This window comes from Notolabrus celidotus, chromosome 9 (assembly GCF_009762535.1).
Source record: "Notolabrus celidotus isolate fNotCel1 chromosome 9, fNotCel1.pri, whole genome shotgun sequence".
NCBI classification, from domain to species: Eukaryota; Metazoa; Chordata; class Actinopteri; order Labriformes; family Labridae; genus Notolabrus; species Notolabrus celidotus.
Window position 1 is genome coordinate 20,480,563 of NC_048280.1, and position 21,279 is coordinate 20,501,841.

Consider the following 21,279-nt stretch of genomic DNA (forward strand, 5'->3'; position numbering starts at 1 on the left):
TTGGAAGAAGTAGCCTGAAGGAGGAAAAACGGAAACAGAAAGGTCTTGTGTTGTCACGGTTTAACATGCTGTGTGCTCAGCAGCACCAATGGGTCGTAATGAGGCACAGCTCCTTTTTAAAAAGAAGAAAATATGGTGAGCATGCCTCAACAGTAAGAGGCACTGCCAAGAGACTTGTTAGTATGCACCTTGTTCAGCTACCACAAGCTGTGCATTGGCCATGCGGACGAGTGGAACACTTTATTGGGGAAATGTTCAACCTTTTTTTTACTGGATAAAAACAACTTTCAACTACATCAGGTTATGAAAATACAACACTGGAGGTGTAGGAAAGGTCATTTTGAAAAACAACACTTTTACTGCAACTTCAACAGCAACAAGGAATCCAACTGTTTTAGTTTGTAGAGACCAAATAAAGAAAATTATGGATTTTTTAAAAAAGTTTACCTCCCTAGATTTACCTTGAACATTACTTAGAGCTTTCTAAGTTTCCTGCTATTAGACTGCAACAATGTAAGAATGGTTGGCAGAAGCATCGACTTGAAGAAGCCATTTGATGTCTTTATTTAGGATTGTGCTGCTATTTGTTTACTACAGAGCCCCTGAATACCCATAAAGGTGATTGGTTTCATCTTGTGCACACAAAAATAATCTTGTGCGCACAAGTTATTAACTTACAGCCATCTTTGAAGAAGTGTTAATCTACAAATAGACTGAACACAGAAAAAAATAATTTAGCTAACTGTGAGATAGCGTTCCAACAGCCTGAAGATTAATGTTGTGGCTATGATCTGGCTATTAAAGCTTACTGTGGTAGGCTGCAATTTCTCCACAGCAAATCCATATCATTGTTTGATATTTCAGAGGTTTTCTTAAACATGCCACATAGAAAAGTAACTATTTCACCAAGAAGGAGCTTATTACAAATCACCACAACATGAACAGCACACCTCCCAACTCTGACTGGCAGACGGCATGTGTGTTACACACAAAATACAAAAAGTCCCAGCACGGGGCAACTTTCTTGTCCTCTGAAGTAACATCAATTCCTTACTTGTTGTACAGTAAATCATTGGAAGTCACCACTACTGTTGGTGCTTCTGAGTTTGTCATTGCTTTAAACAGACTCGCCCTCTTGTAATTAAAGTAGAGTACCTATGGGTGGCAGTGTTCTGCTTCACTAGCTCTACTTCTGTAATGCTGCATGAGAAGTCATGCAGGAAAAAAAAAACAGAGGTATGTAGAGAGAAGTTTGGACATATAACTTTTATTTTTCAACATATAGTATTAAAGAGTTTGAGTTTTACATGAAAAAAAAAATCCTGTTAGCAACTTTCTGAAATGACCCAAACTCAAAAATACAGAAATACTGTACCTCTTCTTCTTCAGTGTCTACAAACGTTACCAGCAAAAACAGAACTTTTAAAGCATCAAAAAAACACTTTATTTCTGTCACATAGTGTCAGTCATTGGAACCAAAAACAGTCAATTTAAGAGTGACAAAAATGTGTTCAATCCAATTACAACATACAGGCAGTAGTGGAGTGACAGTGTTTTGAGAGGAGGTGTCATGCTGCAATAAAGCACATCCTTTCTAACAATCGGATCTTCATCTACAGGTAAGGTAGCTTTCACAGAAAGCAGTCGTATTATTCCACTCACTGGTCAGTAGCTTGTTTATGTATCGGTGCAGCTACAGGGCCAATTTCAATCTCTTTCTCCAGCAGGAGCAGGAAGCTGTTTTATAGTCCTTGTACTAGCCTTGATTTATTATTTATTTTAGTTTTAGTATACCTTCTTGGTCCCGCTCCATATTTTTCAAGGAGGGGTTTGGATTGCAGAGTTCCGGGCATCTGGACTCAAAGTTTGTGATCCCCTGATCTCCGAGTGATGATCTTGCTCCCTGTGTCTCCTCAGGAAAATAGGATTGTACAGCCTTAACCAGAACCAGTGTGATAGTTAATGCCCTTTCTGTGTGTGGAAACACACACCTGGCAGTAGCTGCTCACAACTTGATGTCCTGTGATTCTGACATCTTGGCAAGTGTCTTTTTGACTCGTAGGGCTGTGAGGCGGCAGGCCGGGCTGTGGGCCCAGCACTCTGTCATCAGTTTCCCCATCTGTCTTAAGCACTGAGGAGAGAGGTTTTTTTTTAAAAAAGTCATTAGTTACTGGATTCGCACACGTATATGAGAATACAAGGCATTTTCAGAAGCATACAAGCACACTTTTCATTACTGTACCTCATCGCTGGTCCATCGATTGGGAAAGGATGGTCTTAGTCTCTTGATGCAGACTACCTCTCTCATGTCTTCGTATGACGGGTCTGTAGGAACTAATTCATGGTACGGCAACTGGTACTCCTCAAGGATCCCTACAGGAAAAAAAGTTACAGAATAAAGACTTTAGTTTGATAAATTTTGTTGGACAAGAGCATTAAAGATTTTTAAACACTGCAAGCTGCAGAAAAGTGTCTTTTCTGGCAGTCTAGCTTTTAGAAGAGGTTTGTGCAAAGAATTGTTTACCTCCTGAGACACAACGTCGAGCAATTTCCCAGAGAATGAGCCCGAAGCTGTACATGTCCGCCATGATGTACGACTGAAAGTGACTTCTGTTCAAAGTCTCGTCCAGAACCTCTGGAGGCATGTAGCGCTTTGTACCCACTCTGGTGTTGGGAGGGATGTCTACCTCATTGGTGTCACTGCAGGGACAAATTCATAAGTAAGAATTAAAAATGGAAGATTAAGAACAAAACTGAGTCCTTTGAGATATAATGAAAATTTGATTTCCTATCCATTAGAAGAAAAATTTAACACATCATGCAATATCCTCATCCCTGACGCCCTCACCTGATAAACTTAACAGCGAGTCCCAGGTCCGCTATACAGCAGGTCCCGTTTCTTTTCACCAGTATGTTCTTACTCTTCAGATCCCTGTGGGCGATGGCGGGTTTCCCCTGGGTGCCAAAGATCTCAGTGTGGAGGTGACAAAGGCCTGACACGGAGGAGTAGGCCAGTCGCAGCATGGCTTTATTGTCCAGAGTGGTAGATTTGAGGTAGTCATACAAAGAGCCGTTTTCATGGTAGTCTGTGATCAGGTAGAGCTGAGTCCAGGAGCCAGTTCCTTTGATATCAGCAGCTATGAAACCTGGAGGGAGGGTGAAGAGAGAAGACGCAGTAAGGTCAAGAAACTATTTTCACTCAGTACGTTTTCTGTTACTTAGAGAAAAGTTAGAGAAAAGCCCCCCCAAAAAAAGTAACATCCAGTAGCAGCTTAAGCTCCAAAAATTAAATCAGACATAAAAAACAAACATAATGTAGAACCACTTCAGAAGCATTATGCACAGCAGCATCCAGTCTGTCTTCTAGTTTACTGGTAAGTGATCTTTTGCCCCTCTGCTTAATTACTATGCATCTTGTGCTGTTTAATTATGCAGGCTTTGGTATGCTGTCTGTTGTTGTCTACTTTATAATTGTGTGCGTTTGGTCTCCTGGCTATAATTGATCTGTTTTGGCAGTGGTTGCAGTGTGGTGCAGCATAGATAAGAACGTAAAAGTCCAACTCTGATGACTTTTTCTCATCAATTTGATCATTTTTTTCACTTTTTCAGTTCTTATGCTAGCCTGTTCATCGATCTATAAATCTAACACCTATAAATACACTGAAGATTCCATTCAGTTATCCATTAATCAGGTATGTTTAAGGGCACTACTGCTATATTAGAAGACTCATTCACATCTGTCCCTTTTAATCCATCTTTATGAAGTTAAACACAAAGAGCATTTATGAATTGGTTTAAAAAAGACAACACAAAGTCAGAACAATAGAAAAACAGATTGACAGAAAATAAAACACAAATAGAAACTTAACTTTATTTGATGTGAACAAAAACATCAACCAAGACCAGGAATCAGTCTTACCCAGTATGTTCTCATGTCTCATAAGGACCGTCTGGTAAATCTCAGTCTCTCTGAACCAACTGGCCTCTTCAGTGGTGAAGAAAACTTTAACAGCCACCTTTTCTCCCCTCCATCTGCCCATCCACACCTCTCCATACCTCCCCTTGCCTATCTGCTTCACCATCTGGATCTGCTTGGCTATTGTTCTCTGCACCTGAGGAGGAGAAAAGTAGGATTCAGAGGTAAGGTTTACTGTTAGATTAGCATATAGATTATGAGTGTTGTAGTACATTAACAATGTTACAATGTCATTTAGCAGACGCCTCCTGTTATGTTCGTTTCTCTGGAACAGCAATAATGTTCCTAGGTCAATTTGACCCGAAGCATATTCATTATCCAAAAGTGTCAGAACCCCAAAAAATCCCAATACATATTTGTTTTAAGAAATTTTTTTACTCCATTTCTAACCATCTAAATCAAGATTTAGTCCATTGGTGTTCTTTAATCCTCACAGATCATGGTTCAATGACGATAACTCACTCGTTTTTCATTAATATCCATGTTAAAACTTTTTTTAATGTACATTGGAAAGCCCTAAATATAAATACAATAGTTTTACGTGACATAGATTTTTGTTTATTTTATTTTAAATTTAGGTTTTTTTTATTTCTATGAACTGATGTTGATAAATTAACAAGACACCTCTTCTGTCACATGCTGCCCATATTTTTATGCTGCATTTAGCTAGTTTGGAAGGCATATATTGCCTAAAATAGACTTTAAAAAGGGTCAGTTTGACCCGCAACATAACAGGAGGGTTAAGCAAAATGTGTTTTCAAATGAAAGCCAGATATGTAGATGGATGGGGCAGTACCTTGTGAAAGTCTTATTTCCTATTGTTTTTTTCTATCTATATTTTAAGGATTAAATAATCTATTATCTCCCTACAGACTTCCAATAAGATATACATGACAAGAAATCTCATAGGTATGATGCCAGTCTGTGTAAATGAGTATTGTTTTGGTGTCAAGTTGCAATATGAGTATCTCACCAACAGAGGGAGCCCTGAGCCTGAGCCAGAGCTCTGTGACTGCTCTATCAGGTCCTTCAGAGACTCTCCAGGGGGAATGTAGGTATCATCCTGCTCAAGACCAATGCTGTATCGAGGACGGGACTCCTGCCGCTTATACCTACACAAACACAGAATTAGAGTGAGCCTACAGTGGGCATAAGACAAAATAAAACAAACTCATTGAAGACAGAGTAAGGATAACTTGGTGCAGAAGTATGCTCTGTAGTTTACATTATATGCATTAGAAGTGTTAAACTTAGGTGTGGAATTACCTGAAGTAGCAGAAGACAATGATAACAGCTAGGATAATGCTGCACACAGTGACTGAGATCAGCAAGGCCATGTGGTGGATCTTTCCATCGACATAGACTGCAGAGTGGAGCAAGAGGGGTGAAAAAGAGGTAAAGGATTGAGACAAAAAAAAGTAAGAAGGGACAGAATAGAGGGGGGCAGGATGAAAGTATGAAGAGACATGAAAGTATGTCAGAATAAAATCTGTGAAATCTTGGCAATGAACAACACTTAATACAAATAATAAATTTAGCTGAAACCCAAAAGGAGAGACAAAATTAAGTCAAAAAATCTGGTATGCTTAATTCAAAAAGTGAGGGATTGAGAGAAAATGACACCATAAAATCAGTCATCCACACAACTCACTTGAAAGAACAGTGTACAGTAAATCAAACACAAATCATATTTCACTCATTAATTTTTCATTTTCTTCTGGCACATACTCTTTTCCCTCTGGGGCTGCAGTCAAGAGCAAGAGGAAGCCCTCAGTATAGTCGATGAATTCTCTTCCTGATCCTCTATGATAGGGTTTCAGATTGATGACTGGGCCCCGGGTGTCTGCTGCGGCTTGTGATTTCCCTGGGAATCTAGGCTTACTGTCTCTCCAATACACAAAAGGACTCTCACACTCACACATGGAGGATAGTGTTTTACACAGCGGAGACCTCCCTATTCTCTTGACGCCCAGCAGCTATGGCGAGCTGCAGGGACAGTTTGACAGTAACTCCCCCACTTTAGCCGTCTTTGACTCTGACAATGTCATGATATCTCTATCTGTGAATCCTGTGTGCTAACACTGTCAGCCACAGTTCTTGGGCCTGTCTGTATCACTGTCCCTGTCACCTGCCAGCTGGAAAACAATTGGCCCTTCAAGATCTCTCTTGTGTTTCATGTGCAGAAAAGATCTGAAGAGGGATGAGAGCAGAAAGATGAACTTACGAGGTGGCTTGAGCGGTGGCAGTGTGGGGTGCAGGTTTTTGTTACAGTAATCCTGGTCTGTGCAGCACTCCAGAGATCGCCTTTGACGCGAGTTTCCTGTGTCCTGCAACACAGAGAAATTAGTATTTTAAGTGTCTTCTTTTGTTTCAACTGTCATCTGCTCAAATAATTAACTAATTAGCAGATTTCACATTCAATACTGATTACTGATATTATCTGCATCAAATGTTAGGATTCACTTAATTTGTGAATACGTTTTGTGTCAACGTATTGAGAAAACATTTCATTTTTATACTGGTTGATTGAAAGAGAAATTTGAGGCTATTGAAATGAAGATAAGAGGGTGTTTTGGAAATTGTTAAAAAATGACCCTTTGATCTAAATTTATTTCTGCCAAAAATTGTAGCTTTTAAAAAATTACACCAAGAGGTTAATTAACCATGGAAATAGCTGCTGGCTAAAGCTCTAAATCCAGATTATTCACAAATGAATCATAAAACAGAACTGTAATTGAGATAATACCAGATAATAAAACCATTAACGGAGCAACAGCTCAATCCAAGTGATGCCATATCTTTTATAGCTCCCCCTGATGACTGGCTGCAGAGTAGGTAATAAAACCCAACTCCTCCATTATAACAGATGGGACATGGGTCAGACCACAAGATTAAATGAAATCACACTTCAAATGTTTTTTTTTTTTTGTTTTAACATGTTTTCCGTCATTAGTTCTTAACATGCTGATATATGTGCAAGTGTTAATTTTGCAGAAAAGTTCAGTTTTAATTTATCATCTGACATCAAAAGTATAATTGGCAGCTTGGTTCAAATCAACTCAACTCAAATTTTATTTATAGAGCACATTTAAAACAACTGACTAAAGTGCTGTACAGATCAAAAGTAGCACAAATGACAAACATAACATACAATACAATACTAAAATGCAATACTAAAATACGTAAACACAGTGCAAATATATGGTAAAATAAGATAGAAGAAAATACATTTAAATTGAATTAAAATTATGCCAGATGTCCACTCAACCTTGATTAAAAGCCAGGGAGAAAAGGTGAGTCTTAAGAGAGGATTTAAAAACCTCAATTGATCCCGCAGAGCGGATATGTTGGGGCAGGTTGTTCCAGAGCCGAGGGGCAGCCGCCACAAAGGCTCGGTCAGCTCAGGTTTTAAGCCTCGTTTTGGAGTGACCAAAAGCAACTGACCAGATGATCTCAATGTCAATGACATGATACTGGAGAAGCTCTGTCAGGTACTGGGGGGCTAGGCCATTGGTTGACAAATCCTGCTGCAGCGTCTTTACCAGATTAGCAGAATACAGGAGGAATTGAAACAGAAAACGTAATGAACAGTAACATAATAGTTACTGAACTTCCTATGACCATAAGTGCTCATTATGTCGTCAATCACACAACTTCACCAGCCAGTTTGCTTCTGTGCATGCCTTAGCTCTATCAGCGCAATATGTCAGCGTCCATCAAGGCAATATTTCGGCTTCAAATATCACAGTAGGAGGAGATGGAGGTGTGTTGTCCACAGGAATATAAACAGTCAATGCTGTATACCCTCTGCAGTCAGGTTAAACTATCTGCTTTATTTGTTTACTTTCTTGTGATTCTTACCATCATAATGAAGTTATTCAATCATATTTTTGGAAAGATTTTAGATGTGATATGCGATAGACTAGCAGCTATAATGTTACATCATCTACTCACCCTACACTGAAATTCTGACCCCACCAGCCCGAGGCAACCTGCAGTCAGCACCGGTACCCCTCCCTCCTCCTCCACCATGGTGAAACAGTAACCATCCGTCCTGGAAGACATCAGTTAGCGACAGTTAATAAAGCATACAGTCAAGTGATGTTAAACAACTAAAAGACATACCACAAGTAAAGTCTGTGGATGTGAATCAAATACCCTCTACATCTCTATTTGCTTTTTCAGACAGCAGCACAGGTAGTATGGTGGCAATGCACTTTAGAGTAAGTTAATGTGTGTATGCTAATACAAAGATCACATACAGTACCTGCATGTGTTATTGGTAGAATCATCAGGACAGTGGTGATAACAGTGACACCATAGTAGTCTCTGGGAGGATGAAGCAGGAGCTGTGCTGCCACTTGCCTCCTTCCCACTCTCTACTGCCTCCTTGCTGGATGCTCTCAGCAGCATGCTGTCCAATATATTCCCTATAAAAATAGGCAAAATGAGAAAGAAGGCAAGATTTAGTTTGGAAAGAGACAGAAAAAAAAAACTCAAATCAAAATCATGAATCATAGAGAATACATGCTTTCAGAGGAAACGAGCACCAACACTGCCCGGGTCAAGGTTTTCATTATTAATGCCATCATATGTATGGACCCATGCTGCTAGAGGCTGTTAAGAGAATATCTGCTAAATAAAAAGGGTCTGCAGTGAGGCAGCAGGAGCTAGTAAGATTCATGTATAATGACAGCCATGAGTGGAAAACAAAAGTTCTGAAATATGCTCCAACATACTCAAAAAGAATGTGAGCTGGTTAAAGCAAAGTTTTAAAGGTGTGTTCCTTCAATACACACTGCTTGATAAATAACACACCCGGCCTTTGGAATATAGTGCTATCACACTTCACTGTTCACTTTGCTCTCTTGCACTGTGTATTCAAAGCCAGTGCTGCACCTCAAACACTTTCTTCTCCTGATGTGTATGCAGCACTTCAGAATGAAAGCTTGTATGATTTTAAAACATTACTTCTGAATCAGTCTTGTCAAGTTTTCTTTTATATCATTAAATGTAGGTATGTTCTGTTATGTGCCACGAGCATTGCATCATTTTAATGTCGTTTTACTACTCTAGTTCTTCAGCTGTTTCTGCTGTGCATTGAGCGATTCAGAATCACAGCCTGCAACTCAGCATCCTCCTGCAGATTTGTAAGTTCCCCAGGGGAACAAGTTTAATATCTTTGCTTTCCAGCTCTGTGGCTGTGCTGGTGTATGCTTGCAAGGAGTGCCAGGGCGAAGACGGCAAATATAAACTATATGCGTACTCAGTATTCACACCATAAATCTATTCCGCTTGAGCCGTCAGACTGAACCGGAGCTAAGACACTTTAGGGAAACAAAAATTGAATCCATAAAATTAAAAAAATAAATAAATACAAATCAAAAACGGAAAAAGAAAGAAAAAAAACATTCTACATATAAGAAATAAATGAAAAACAAACTTTGAGCCTGAGCACATTATACTAACAAATGTGCTCACTCACAGCAAAGTTTGTTTGTTAATACTGTTACAGCTGAGACTGCTTCTTAGAGTAAGAACTGGGCTTTTGTATTCCCTCCTTATCCTATTTCAAAAGAGCACCTGTTTGTCACTTGAGGGGAAAAAAAAGATTGCGGAAGTGTCTTTCCTTCATGGCTTTTAAGATTTTCATTCATTCCAGCATGATCATTGAGACCAGATGCTTAACAGCTGCAAGCAGAGAGAGTCCTTCCTCTCTGAAATAAACTACAAGCAGATATAAAATCTCAACCCTAAGCTGATTCCTCTTTCCTCCTCTGGTTCTTGACTTTAGTATTTTTATAAGAAAATGATTCCCACAAAGAATGTGAATCAATAAATGTGGACATTGTGTGTGACAGGGAACAGTTAGAATAAACAAACTGATTATACTTTAATATCTTTGCACGCATGCTAACTGTCTTCATAGAGAAACAGTTACATACAGTAAAGCGGAAGAGATAGAGATAACCTTTTAAGACATTTAAAGCACAAAAACTGCTTTGACTTTTCTATAGGTCAGAAACCACAGGGCATTTTCCAAGCCAGGAGGACCAAAAGTTGTGTGCAAAAATTAATGTGTGATGTGTGGTAACTATAGCATAAAGGCAAACATTAGCTGTGCACTAAGAAATTCGAACTAGACTACTAACCACCTTCCAGTGTTTGAATTTGTTCTGTTCTTGACTGAAAAGTGGGTTTCATGGCAGCCACATCCTTATTATGCAAAACACTTAATATCTCATAAGATAATAAGTTATAAAAGTTCACCCCAAACAGGGTGTGCCGATATAGCAATGAGCTATTCAGACCAAAACCGTTTTTGAATCAGGCCGTGAACATGTTTATTCTGCATAGAGCGTTTGCCTGACACTTGTGTATTGGCTTCTAATTTTTAGACTGGAGGTTGGGGCTTGGTTCACAACACAATACTGTAATGCAGTCTGATGTACACACCATCACATGGCTGTCTCTGAGTGTCCTCATGTCAGCCTCTGTTTCCCACTGCACAGGAAAACAAATGCCATGCATACTGTTCATACTCTGCATTGTGGAAAATCGCTCACACCACTCACAAAAATACAGAAGTTTAACAAAGTAAAATCTAAAAGAAATGTTACAAGTCATTTTCGCTATGAAACTTCTTCTGCTTGGTTTAATTAGTGTGAACAACATATACAATTAAAATGGTTCATTTCACACATTTGCAACCCCTCTCCCATGTTTATCACATACTGTTCGTGGGTCAATTTGAGCCTGCAGTCAAAGTGGAGGCTTAAAGGGGTCAGAAAATACTAAATGTTTCTTTGCAACTGTGTTACATATTTCACCCCAATCAATTTCCAATGTACACAGAAAAGAGTTTTAACATGAATTTTCATGAAAACGAGTGAGTTATCCCCATTGAACCATGATCTGTGAGAATTAAAGAACACCATTGCACTACATATTGATTTAAATGGTTAGTAATGGAGTTTATAATGAGATTTAAAAAATGTTTATTGGGATTTTTTGGGGTTCTGACACTTTTGAATCATTAAATATGCCCCGGGTCAAGTTGACCCAGGAATATTATTGCTGTCCCTAAGAAACGAACATAACAGGAGGATTAAAAACTGTGATGTTGCTAAACATAGTACCAGCTCTTCTGCTGATATTGAAATGGATGAAGATGTAGAGTAATGTCACCATATTGCTATTTTTTTTGTTAGTACCTCACCTAGCACTGGAGAATGATGAGACCAGCAACTGCTTTATAAATTGCTGAGTTGATTGCTTTCTCATTGCAAAAAAACAATAACTCCAGGATTTGGTTGGAGGCGATCTTGGCTCGCTTGTGTTCTGCAACACAGTGAGATTGCTGTGTTCACATTTATTAAAAAAACTTGGGCCAAGTCAAGAAACACCCCCTGTTTTGGAACAATTTGTCTACAGGATCGAGGTGTGAGAGCAACCTTAATTAAAGAAAAAGCTGCTTGGACTATATTTTTTAACTCTCTGTTTTTTTAAATCATCTAGATGAAATAAATCCTCAAAGTTAACTTGCTAGTGTGAGCTTTGTTTTGGTTGTGTCTCCATCACATTCTGGCTACTGACAAGCGAGGTGTATTTCATGGTCAAACGACTTCACTTCACATAAAGAGCCTCACTTCTGTATTACAAATTAGTTGAGGTGAAGCATAAAAAGGTGCTTTCTATATTGAGGGTGGTTACAGGCTGTCAGTCAAACGTCAGATAATGGGTGGTAGCTTCTCTTTCATCTAGGCTCAACTGTCTTTCGCAAAACATGAAAGAACTCCCTCCAGGGATAAACGCTTAAAGCTCCCTTGTGGACTGAAACATACACACACATTACCTCACACATTGGCTAAAAAATGTATGGATGTGCAGACATGTGCTTCAAATCTGCTTCTATATATGTCCCTCCTGTTGCTAAGCAGTGTTGCATGTTGGTTTGTTTCTAATATTATGCTTTGAATTTTCTTCTTTGTGCAACATTTAAGAACAAGTTGCTCGGGTTGCTGTTCTGATACATTCACTCACTACAAAAACTCAAAATCTTATGAAGTGAAACTGTCTCATTTTTAGTCAAAATGTCTTATCCCACTTGATTTAAGATATATTAGGTCTTATTTTAAGAAATCTTACCAAGCAAATTTTCACTTGTTCAGTTTTTTTTTCTTGTTTTTGGAGGGGCATTTTTTCAAGTGCTCATGTTGGAGGTAAATGTGAGCATGCAGCAACAAAGAAGAAGCTCGGTTATGTAATATGGATTCCAACTTCTAGTTGTAAAAATGTCTTTGCTTTTGTTCAATTAATGCATAGCTGCAGTATTAAAAGATTAAGTATGTGTCAAATAAAACAGTTATTTTCAATCATAACAGGAAAATATCAATTCAACACAGACTCCATAAATGAGCTGTTTGTAAGACTTCCTGGAGAAGACCATCACTGATAAAATAACTTTGACATATTCTTTGAAACAAGCATCGTCATTTATAATCGAGCACTTTGCTTCCTAAATGTCGCTTTTGTACACACTGATAATGTGTTGACAATGCTGCGAGAGAGGGTCGGTGGGGTTTAAAGGGGTCACATTAACAATTGACCGATTTGAGAGAAAGGGAGCGAGGAAAAGGAGGAGGGGGAGAAGAAAGGGGGATTAACAAACGAGAAGTGACAGAGCCGCAGGGAACTGGTGGGCAGTTTAGCAGCACACAGAGGGGACAGAGCAGAGGCCACTGGCCTTTTCCACCCTTTCTCTCACTCTGTCTCCCCCTCACTCCATCACCTCCTCCATCCTGCTCCCTAATGCTCACTCACTTTGTGTCACATTCTCTGCCAACCTCTCTCTTCCTTTCGTCGCTGGCCTATATCTTTTCCTTTAGCCTTTTTCTATCACTTTTTCTCTTCTTCCACCATTTGAACTTACTCCTATCTTTCCTCTTTTTCCACTCCGATTTGTTCAACAAACTCCTCCTTTTTCTCATCTTCCACTCTCTTTGCCCTGTCCTCCCTACGTGAGTCCGCTGGATAGTCATGTGAGGTGCTGCTGTGATGTTGACAAAACACAAAGCCTTTCACATCCATCCTGCACCTGGGATCCCTGGCTCCTGCTCTGCGTGTGTGTGTGTGTGTGTGTGTGTGTGTGTGTGTGTGTGTGTGTGTGTGTGTGTGTGTGTGTGTGTGTGTGTGTGTGTGTGTGTGTGTGTGTGGGAGAGAGACAGAGGGAGAGAGATAACGAGGAAGGAGAAAAAAGAAAAGCCACAACTGCAAGTCATGAATGCTCCTTGCACAAAGTTGGAATTCTCTGACTGAAAACCGGGAAAATCTACAGGGACCCATGAAACAAAATGTGTATCACCCAAGCTCTGGTGCCAGCCATTCTACTCCAGACATTTTTAAGTCTCACGCCGTTTCAAATGACATAAAATATTGATGTGAAACTACATTGTTTTGAGACTTTAAGACATATTATTTAGTGGATTTACATCATCCTAAAACTAACACACTTGCTGCCTTATGGCTTAGTGCCGCTTCCTGGCTGTTGAAATGTGTGCAAATCATTTGAAGACGTGTTTGTAACTCTAATTCTTTCTTAAACACAGTTCATTTTCATAATACTTAAACTTCTTAAAACTTTCTTCTTATTTCCCTCATATTTTTTGTGTTTTACAGTTTGACCTCTGACTACCAGAGTCTTTTTACACTGATTCTGCTGAATGTTTTCTTCGTCCTGAGGTTATGTTCATGTTTTCTATGAGCCTGTCCCATCTGTCTGGGGGAGGGAGCGTGACGAAGGTTAAATATTTTGCTATTATAAAAAGCAAGAAGGCCCTGACCCTGAATGTTCCTCATCTCTTATCTTCAAGAAAAAATACTGCCGCTGGGAGGATGAAAAATAAGCTTTCTTTCCCTGTGGCGTAAAACACAGATTCTGGTCAGGAATTTTAGTGGATACACTGTTGTTAGGAGAGACATAAAGAGATTTGTATAACATTATGTATTTATTGATTGGAGATATGGTCCTGGCTATAAAGGTACAAACCCTGCAAAATCACTCAATGACCAGCAGGGCTCTAGTCAAAACCACACCAAGTACCATTAATGTCAAAACATGCTAAAAGTCACCCCTCCGTGCTCTGAAACTGCCTGAATTTCCAGGCGCTTTTTTGCCGCTATAATTGTTTCAAGCCTTTTCACCAAAACAGCCTTTCAGATACCACTATGAGCTCTCAAGTCTCCCCTATAGGCTGTTTTGGGGCTCAATGGCAGGATATAGGGGCCACTGTAAACACACAATTAACAACTGTGGCCCCACAAACCCCCAAAAGCTAAAAGAGTTCTTTTGACTTGATGTCGCCTTGTGGAAATTGGCACACAAAAAGAAAGAAGAAGAGATATCGAGAAACGAGGAGGGGGTAGAAGTTAGGCAGAGGGATATTGTGGATGAGATTAAAAGGTAAAGATTTGAAGGAAGATAGACAAAAAAGACAGACAGGGGGGGAAACAGAAAGAGATGGAATGTATTCATTAGTTATCCTTGCAGTGTCAAACAAGGCCTACCAGAAAAGCCGTTTCAGCGAGCCCCATGTAAACACTCCCTGCCTCCCCCTTCCACTTAAGACACACTCATTTGACAACACGGCTCCCTTCCTGCCCCCTTCCTCCCTCTAAGTAGTAGTTCATCTTCGGCTGTTTGACAGTGCCGTCGGTGCACTGAAGACACATGGAAGGTAAGAAGGTTTTTTTTTTTTCTCCCCTCCTCCCCTCCATCCTTCTCTTAAGTTGTTTGCCTCTGTCTTAGCTTCCACATGCTTTCAGTATGCCTGCTCTTATCTCAGTGTCCTTCTTCCTGTCAATGTCGAGATGAGCCAAGCCATCCCACATGTGCAGGAATGTGTTAATGAACGCCTGTTTGTGATCCGGAGGCTGGATGCTGGAGAGCTGACGTTGTCTCTCGTGGTGTTTTGGCTAAAAAACACCTTGACATTCCAAATATGTTTTGCCCTAAAGTCCTGTGACATGGCAACTCCCTTTCTGACACAGTTTTCTTATTCTGGCTGCTTATTTTACTTTTTTAACTTTGCTTCATTTTGGAGTGCAGAGCAAGTAGATACTTATACTTTTTTGACCCATGTTTCAAAACCAGAAAGTTTTTTTTCTTTGAATTCACTGCCTTAAAATTCCTGTGTTCTAAATTTTGGTTTCTCAAAGGCAGGAAGTTGATATGCATCATCACTCCTCCACCCCCTTTACCTTGTGAAACTTTCAAAAGAAGCCTGTTCTGCTGTTTCCCTCCTCCTTCATCCTTTTCTTACTCCTCATTTTCAACACCTCTCAACTCATTATTGGCATGAAACCCACAAATACATATTGTACAAAGATGCTTTTGTAAGCACAAGTACACTTGGGAAAGTCCTAAGAGTAATAAACCAAGTGCTGTTTGAATTGAACTTTGATCAAGTAAATGAATCAGTCCAGTGAGGAAATAAAGGGCTGTTCAACTTTACAGTCTGAAAATGCAATTGTACTTATCCAACAACAAGTCAGAAGACGGACCACCGTGAAGCACAAAACCAGCACAAACCACAAATGATGGAAGAAATGTCACATTGTACAGTTTCAGAGATGTTTTCTTGAGCACAAACAGCACAATGAAACCAGACAGAGAGACGAGATATGGAAGATGTTTGAGCTGCATTCAGCTTTTCTATCCTCCAACACAACAACATCATCAAGAGCTCTTCAAACATTCCTTCATTATGTCACTCTGATGAATGATGCAGTAATGAGCCTCTGCCAGTCTCTGGTTTTACAGATGTCATCTGCCAGCTTTATGCTGTGACCAGTGGGGTGTGTGTGCAATGCATGTGTGCCCCCTTTCACAGGGATGAGTGACAGGTACACAAGGATTCCGGAACTATGAGTCCACTCCAGAAGGCCCTCATAGTCCCCCACCCCCCCGAATACAAGGAAATGATGAAACAGTCCTTGAAGGAGGTGCGAGAGAGCAGAGCAAAGAAAAAGGGAGAAAGGATACCAGCTGGCCTCTTCATCAAAAGCTCCTTTGCTCCTTCTCATGGCCATCTGTGAGCTCCTACTCATAACAAAACAGCTCACATCATTCACAGGCAGCGGGCATCCGGCTGGATCAGTGGGCTGTAAGTATGATGACACTGGTAACAATCTGGTACAAGAAGTTTGTCCTGATAAAACTGCAGGAAAACAGATTTATCATAAATGTGAATATGTTGGGGACAGTCCTTTTATTATACTTTGGAAAGTAAGGTAAAACCAAGCGCCAACCATAACCAATATGGTTCCCGCTGAAAATTGGCTTAAAAACAGCGCTTTAGAAACAGATGGGTGACCTCACGGATACTACGTTCATTATTTAAACAGTCTATGGGTAACCAGAGTCAAATTCTCTGCATGTAGTATCCAAATATAGCTTGTTCTGATTCAGATGGACTTTTATTGCTACTTGTAGAACCCAACATAGTACATGAATGCCTTTCTTTAAACTGTGAGCATGGAAAGAAGTGACCCACTGTAGACATATTTACCTCAGGGATCAAATGTCAGACTTAAACAAAGATGATGAAGGAAGATGGAAAATGTCCTCCTACATCTCTTTTCAAATAATTCCTGTGGAAGACATATGGCGCTAAAAGAAGCCTCTGTGATCTCTTACAGATCCCTTAAAGCTGCTACGTTTTCTACCACGAGACAGATGTGCATGTCACAAAGGAATGCTTTACCATATGCAGCAGCATACTGTATACAGAGCCTGACACCTGTGACAAAGGTGAAATATAATCTAAAATAAACATTCATGGACATGTAAACAGTTTGTAGAAACAGAGAAGAAAATAGTACCTCAGAAAAATGTGGAAGCTTTCTTGATTACTCTGTAAAGAAAGCAGCTTAAAGCGGGTATAAATATGTTTGATTTCTTTAATCTCACCCCTCAGAGTTATTTATATTTGCTCTAGGATGGCATAAAAATAATCTAAACTGCTGTTGTGACACTCTTCAATTTCCACACATTAATGCATTCATTATCTGCTTAAAATTGCAAGGAGAGTGGCGACTACTGATATCAAACGAACAGTTAGTGAACTTTTACCTGTTAACTCCGCTGCTGGTTGTTTGGAAAATTCAAAACCAGGGTGTGTTCTGCTTGCATCACAAAGATTACATGGTTCCCCTGCAGTTCGTCACATCTTGGAAAAGGTTTAATAACTTCTAGAACGAACTTCTACAGCAGAATTTTAGTCCAAACTAGCCACAAACAAAACTCTAATGAATTAACAAAGTGTCCCATAGTGGTCCACCCAGCTGGCTGACCATTACACAATGCAAGAGTTATACATGATTGTATACCGCATCATCAAAATCTGGTTTTGAGTCTGAACACAGCATACTCAGACTATGATGCACTCCCATTACAGAGTGTGAGCAGCATTAGGTTACAATATACACACACCCCTCAATGTTCATTCAAACTTGGCAGCTATTTATACCATACTGGATATGCTATTCCCGTGATATCATCATGTGACTCATTGTTCCATCATGGTGGTATGCAAAAATCATGCCTATAAACTGATAAACAATAGCATCACATGTGCCAAGACAATGTTTGGCTATGGTAAATATAACAAGTTTTAAAAAATCCACACTGACACCCACAGTGTGAATTTAACAGAGCAATTAAAATCACACAGACACACTCGCACATGCTGTGGTTGTTTTTGGAAGAAAAAATAAAGCGGAAAGACAATAAAGTGACGATACATAGCATTTAATAAGATTCAATATTTGGCTGCCAGGAGAAGAGCAGTTGGAGTTTTGTCATTTGATGTCAACTTTAGTTTGTGGCTGTGTGTATGCTTTGTACTTTAAGTCAGGGGAAAACAGTGATAAACTGTTAAGAACTACTGTAACTATGTATTTTGAGAGGTGCGATCATTATACTTGACAGGCTGTCAGGAGTGCGGCAGCACTAAAATGAGTTTCCTTAAGTGACAAAGAAGAAGCAATCTTTTTTTTTTTTTTTAAAGACTTGACCTGAAAGGTTCCCCTCCTTTCACTCTTCTGACTCTGCAGTCTTTTTCTATACCTCACAGATTTACAGAATGATACAATCAAAAACATGTATTGTAAACCATTCAGAAACTAGACTTTAGATTAAGTTTAAGAGCTTTAACCTAATGAAAAAAATCTAATTAGACTGTGGCACAAACACAAACTGTTCTTCTTGACAGGCTGATATATCTTTCCCCTTCAAACAGACATGGACTGCAGACATTTTAAATAAATATAAGCCACATTTAAATACACAGCATATAGACAAGGTAGGTTAATAAAACAGATGAAAATATGTAAATAGTCCTGTCATAAAGCCACAAATCTACATGTAGATTTTTTTTTTCTCCAAGGTCATGTACACACCTAATTGGCTCAAAGAACAAACTACAGGTCCCAAATACTCATCTCACAAGTTCAACCCTGTCCCACTGGTGTGGTCCCAAATATCTCCTTCACAGCCACTGCTCAGACTAATATAATAGTTTGATTAAGTTTGGGGTCAGAGTAACCCAAAATACGCTGTAACCCAGGTCAGGATGTTTTGGTACCATAGATACTTTTTGTAATACATGGTAGCTGAAAGGCTGATAAGAGCCACAGAGATCTTTTGAAAACGCAGAATAATGAGCAAGCTGCTTTTTTTACGTGAGCACACCGAGGCCCTTGTTGGAGACTATAGTTTGTCTAACGGCATCTTTTCACAATTTGGAAGAGATCAGGCCTCTTTGAAAGTGTTTGACCAAACAGAACGTTAAGCTTCACATCATTTTGGCACTTTTCATGTCAACAAGGGTTCTGTTCTCCAGGAACACTGTGCCTAAAAAGCAACTAAAATGATTAAATACATACAGTTATATGTTATATGTGCCTGGGCGGCCCCTCAGGTCTGTGGATGCATCTCTGCTGGTTGTGCAGAGATCCCGCCTTAAAACAAAAGGTGACCCGGCCTTTTCAATCAGAGCTCCAAGTTTGTAGAACTCCCTTCCGCTGACAATTAGACAGTCCACAACCTTAACTGCTTTTAAATCATCACTAAAACATTTTTATATAAGAAAGCATTTCTCCACCCCTAATTCTTGAATTTGCTCTGCATTCAGATTTCTTGTTTTGCTTCTGTCTTTTTCTTCCCCCTCTTTGCACCGTTTTTTATGCTTTGTAATTCTCTGCTTCTTTGTTGTGAAGCACTTTGTGACCTTGTTAAGAAAAGTGCTATATAAATAAAGTTTATTATTATTATATATATTACCATATTCTGACACATGCTTGAGATGCCTGGCATTCTTGATTCTGGGAGATTTCTTGGCCAAAAACTATACAACTCCAAGTTTTAAATCAACAGTGACTTTGACACTGTCTTATTATTATTTTAAGGTAAACTTAGGTCCAACAGATCTTTCCTTAAACATAACTGCTGACTTCCCAAAAATACCAACTCCCTCCATCGACATTCTTGTCCATTTCTGGAGTTTAGACTTCCTCAAATGATGAAACTGTTAAATGATTACAACCTAGCTCATCCAGTAGGAGTAATTTGGTATTAAGTCAAGTCTGTGTGTAGCTCTGACCTGGGACTTCCCTTGAGTAGATTCAGGCTACCAAGCATGAATTTTTGAACTATAAGCTGTATCAGTCTTGATGAGAACATTCTGACTGGGACACACTATGGAAACGCAGAGTCACGCAGCACTTCTGACACGTCTGTCAAAAGCTGGAGGAACTAAGCAACACTGAACACTCACTCCAAATATAAATCCAAAGAGTGTGTAATTATAAACCAGAAATCCTAATGTATCCTTCAAGATACAGCTACGTCTTGCTAGAAGAAATCACAGAACTGAGTCAGAGAGCAAACCTCTCTCTTTCTCTCTCACACACACATATTCATGGCTTACACAGACAATCATAGTCATGCAGGACCAACTGCTCCTGACAATGATTGCCTCAGTGTAATGATCAATACACCAATTTGAGACGCTGTAAGAAGTAATTCAGTGAGTAGGTGAGTGCCTTGCTGTCTGCCTGTGGGAGTGAAGAGAGTGTTTGAGGTCTTTGTGTGCGTGTAAGTGTCTGTACGTGTGCAGAGGGTGAACTGATGGTGTTAACATTACAGCTGCCATGTGTTTATTTCCCAAAGTTCTGGTCTGGGGTGTCTCCATCATCTCCACAAGCTTAAAAAGTCACTTTCCATCCATTTACAGCCTGTATGTTCATGTGTATATCATGTGTGTATATGTGCATTGTATTTGTGCACTGTGCTCAAATATTAATGTATTAACCCCTTACTGTGTGAATAATGTGTGGAATGTGGGCAGTAATGTGTATATGTGTAACATTCACAACAGGAACACATTTCTACAAGTATCAGTGTTTGTGGGTCCCTGCTTTATGTTTGTATCTGTGTGGACATATTTGGGTTAGAGTATATGTGTTTACAGTTGTATGCGTCCTACTGTCTCCTCTGTGTGATTAGCTTCCCATTTACTAAGTCACATATCACCCATCAGTGGCTCCAGGCCTCTGCTGCATTATCTCACGGGACAAACATTCTGTCAGCAAGGCTGCTTCACACACACACACATTCAGACACACATATGCAGGCTGGTGCATACAGCATACACATATTCAGCATCCACAAGTGCAGTGTTGTCAAGCCATATAGTGAAAAGTTGGCAAGCTGAAATTTTCTGAGTACATTTAACAGTCTATGATTATTCATATTAAGTAGCTAATTCCTTCACTCTCTTATTGACAAGTTCATAAATACTCATTACTTATTTTAGCCTTACACAAAAAAATTACTGCATCTTTTAATAAGTTAAAAGTCATTTTGGCCCAAAAAAATTAAGATGTTTGCCAAAATTCAATATACCAGTTAATGAAAATGTATTTGGAGGCTCAGATTTCATGCAAGATGATTAGTGTGTGATTATGAGTATAGAAGGAAAAAATACTTATTCACTCATCTGACCATATTCATCCAGCGGCCATTTTTTTCTTCTTCACTTGTTCAGTGTGGGACACTTGAATTGTGTTAAATTGTTATCCTACTTTACTCCAAGTTTTTAGTCAGAATAACTTTGTGTATCTGATAGTTGTACCGATTCATTGCTTTCTGAAAAAACAAACTTGGAAGGTAACCTGGGATTCAAGCTAAAAAAACTCATTACATGGCCTATCAACTAAGGTCAGGTAACAGCTAATGTCAG

At 39.4% G+C, this 21,279-nt stretch overlaps 1 protein-coding gene across 2 annotated transcripts in view; it reads right to left on the minus strand.

Annotated features, from left to right (window-relative positions):
- Positions 1 to 1,247: 1,247 nt before the first annotated feature.
- The window catches only part of bmpr1ba (bone morphogenetic protein receptor, type IBa), a 79,921-nt gene continuing 59,889 nt past the window's right edge, over positions 1,248 to 21,279 (minus strand). For both annotated transcript variants that reach the window (XM_034692812.1, XM_034692811.1), the window contains 10 exons: positions 8,244 to 8,406; positions 7,931 to 8,030; positions 6,201 to 6,303; positions 5,243 to 5,339; positions 4,950 to 5,088; positions 3,920 to 4,112; positions 2,849 to 3,146; positions 2,525 to 2,700; positions 2,243 to 2,373; positions 1,248 to 2,131 (listed from right to left, as the gene is read on the minus strand). In XM_034692812.1, coding sequence (XP_034548703.1) covers positions 2,006 to 2,131; positions 2,243 to 2,373; positions 2,525 to 2,700; positions 2,849 to 3,146; positions 3,920 to 4,112; positions 4,950 to 5,088; positions 5,243 to 5,339; positions 6,201 to 6,303; positions 7,931 to 8,030; positions 8,244 to 8,406 — 1,526 coding nt within the window. In that variant the 3' untranslated portion in view covers positions 1,248 to 2,005. The remainder of the gene's footprint in view (positions 2,132 to 2,242; positions 2,374 to 2,524; positions 2,701 to 2,848; positions 3,147 to 3,919; positions 4,113 to 4,949; positions 5,089 to 5,242; positions 5,340 to 6,200; positions 6,304 to 7,930; positions 8,031 to 8,243; positions 8,407 to 21,279) is intronic.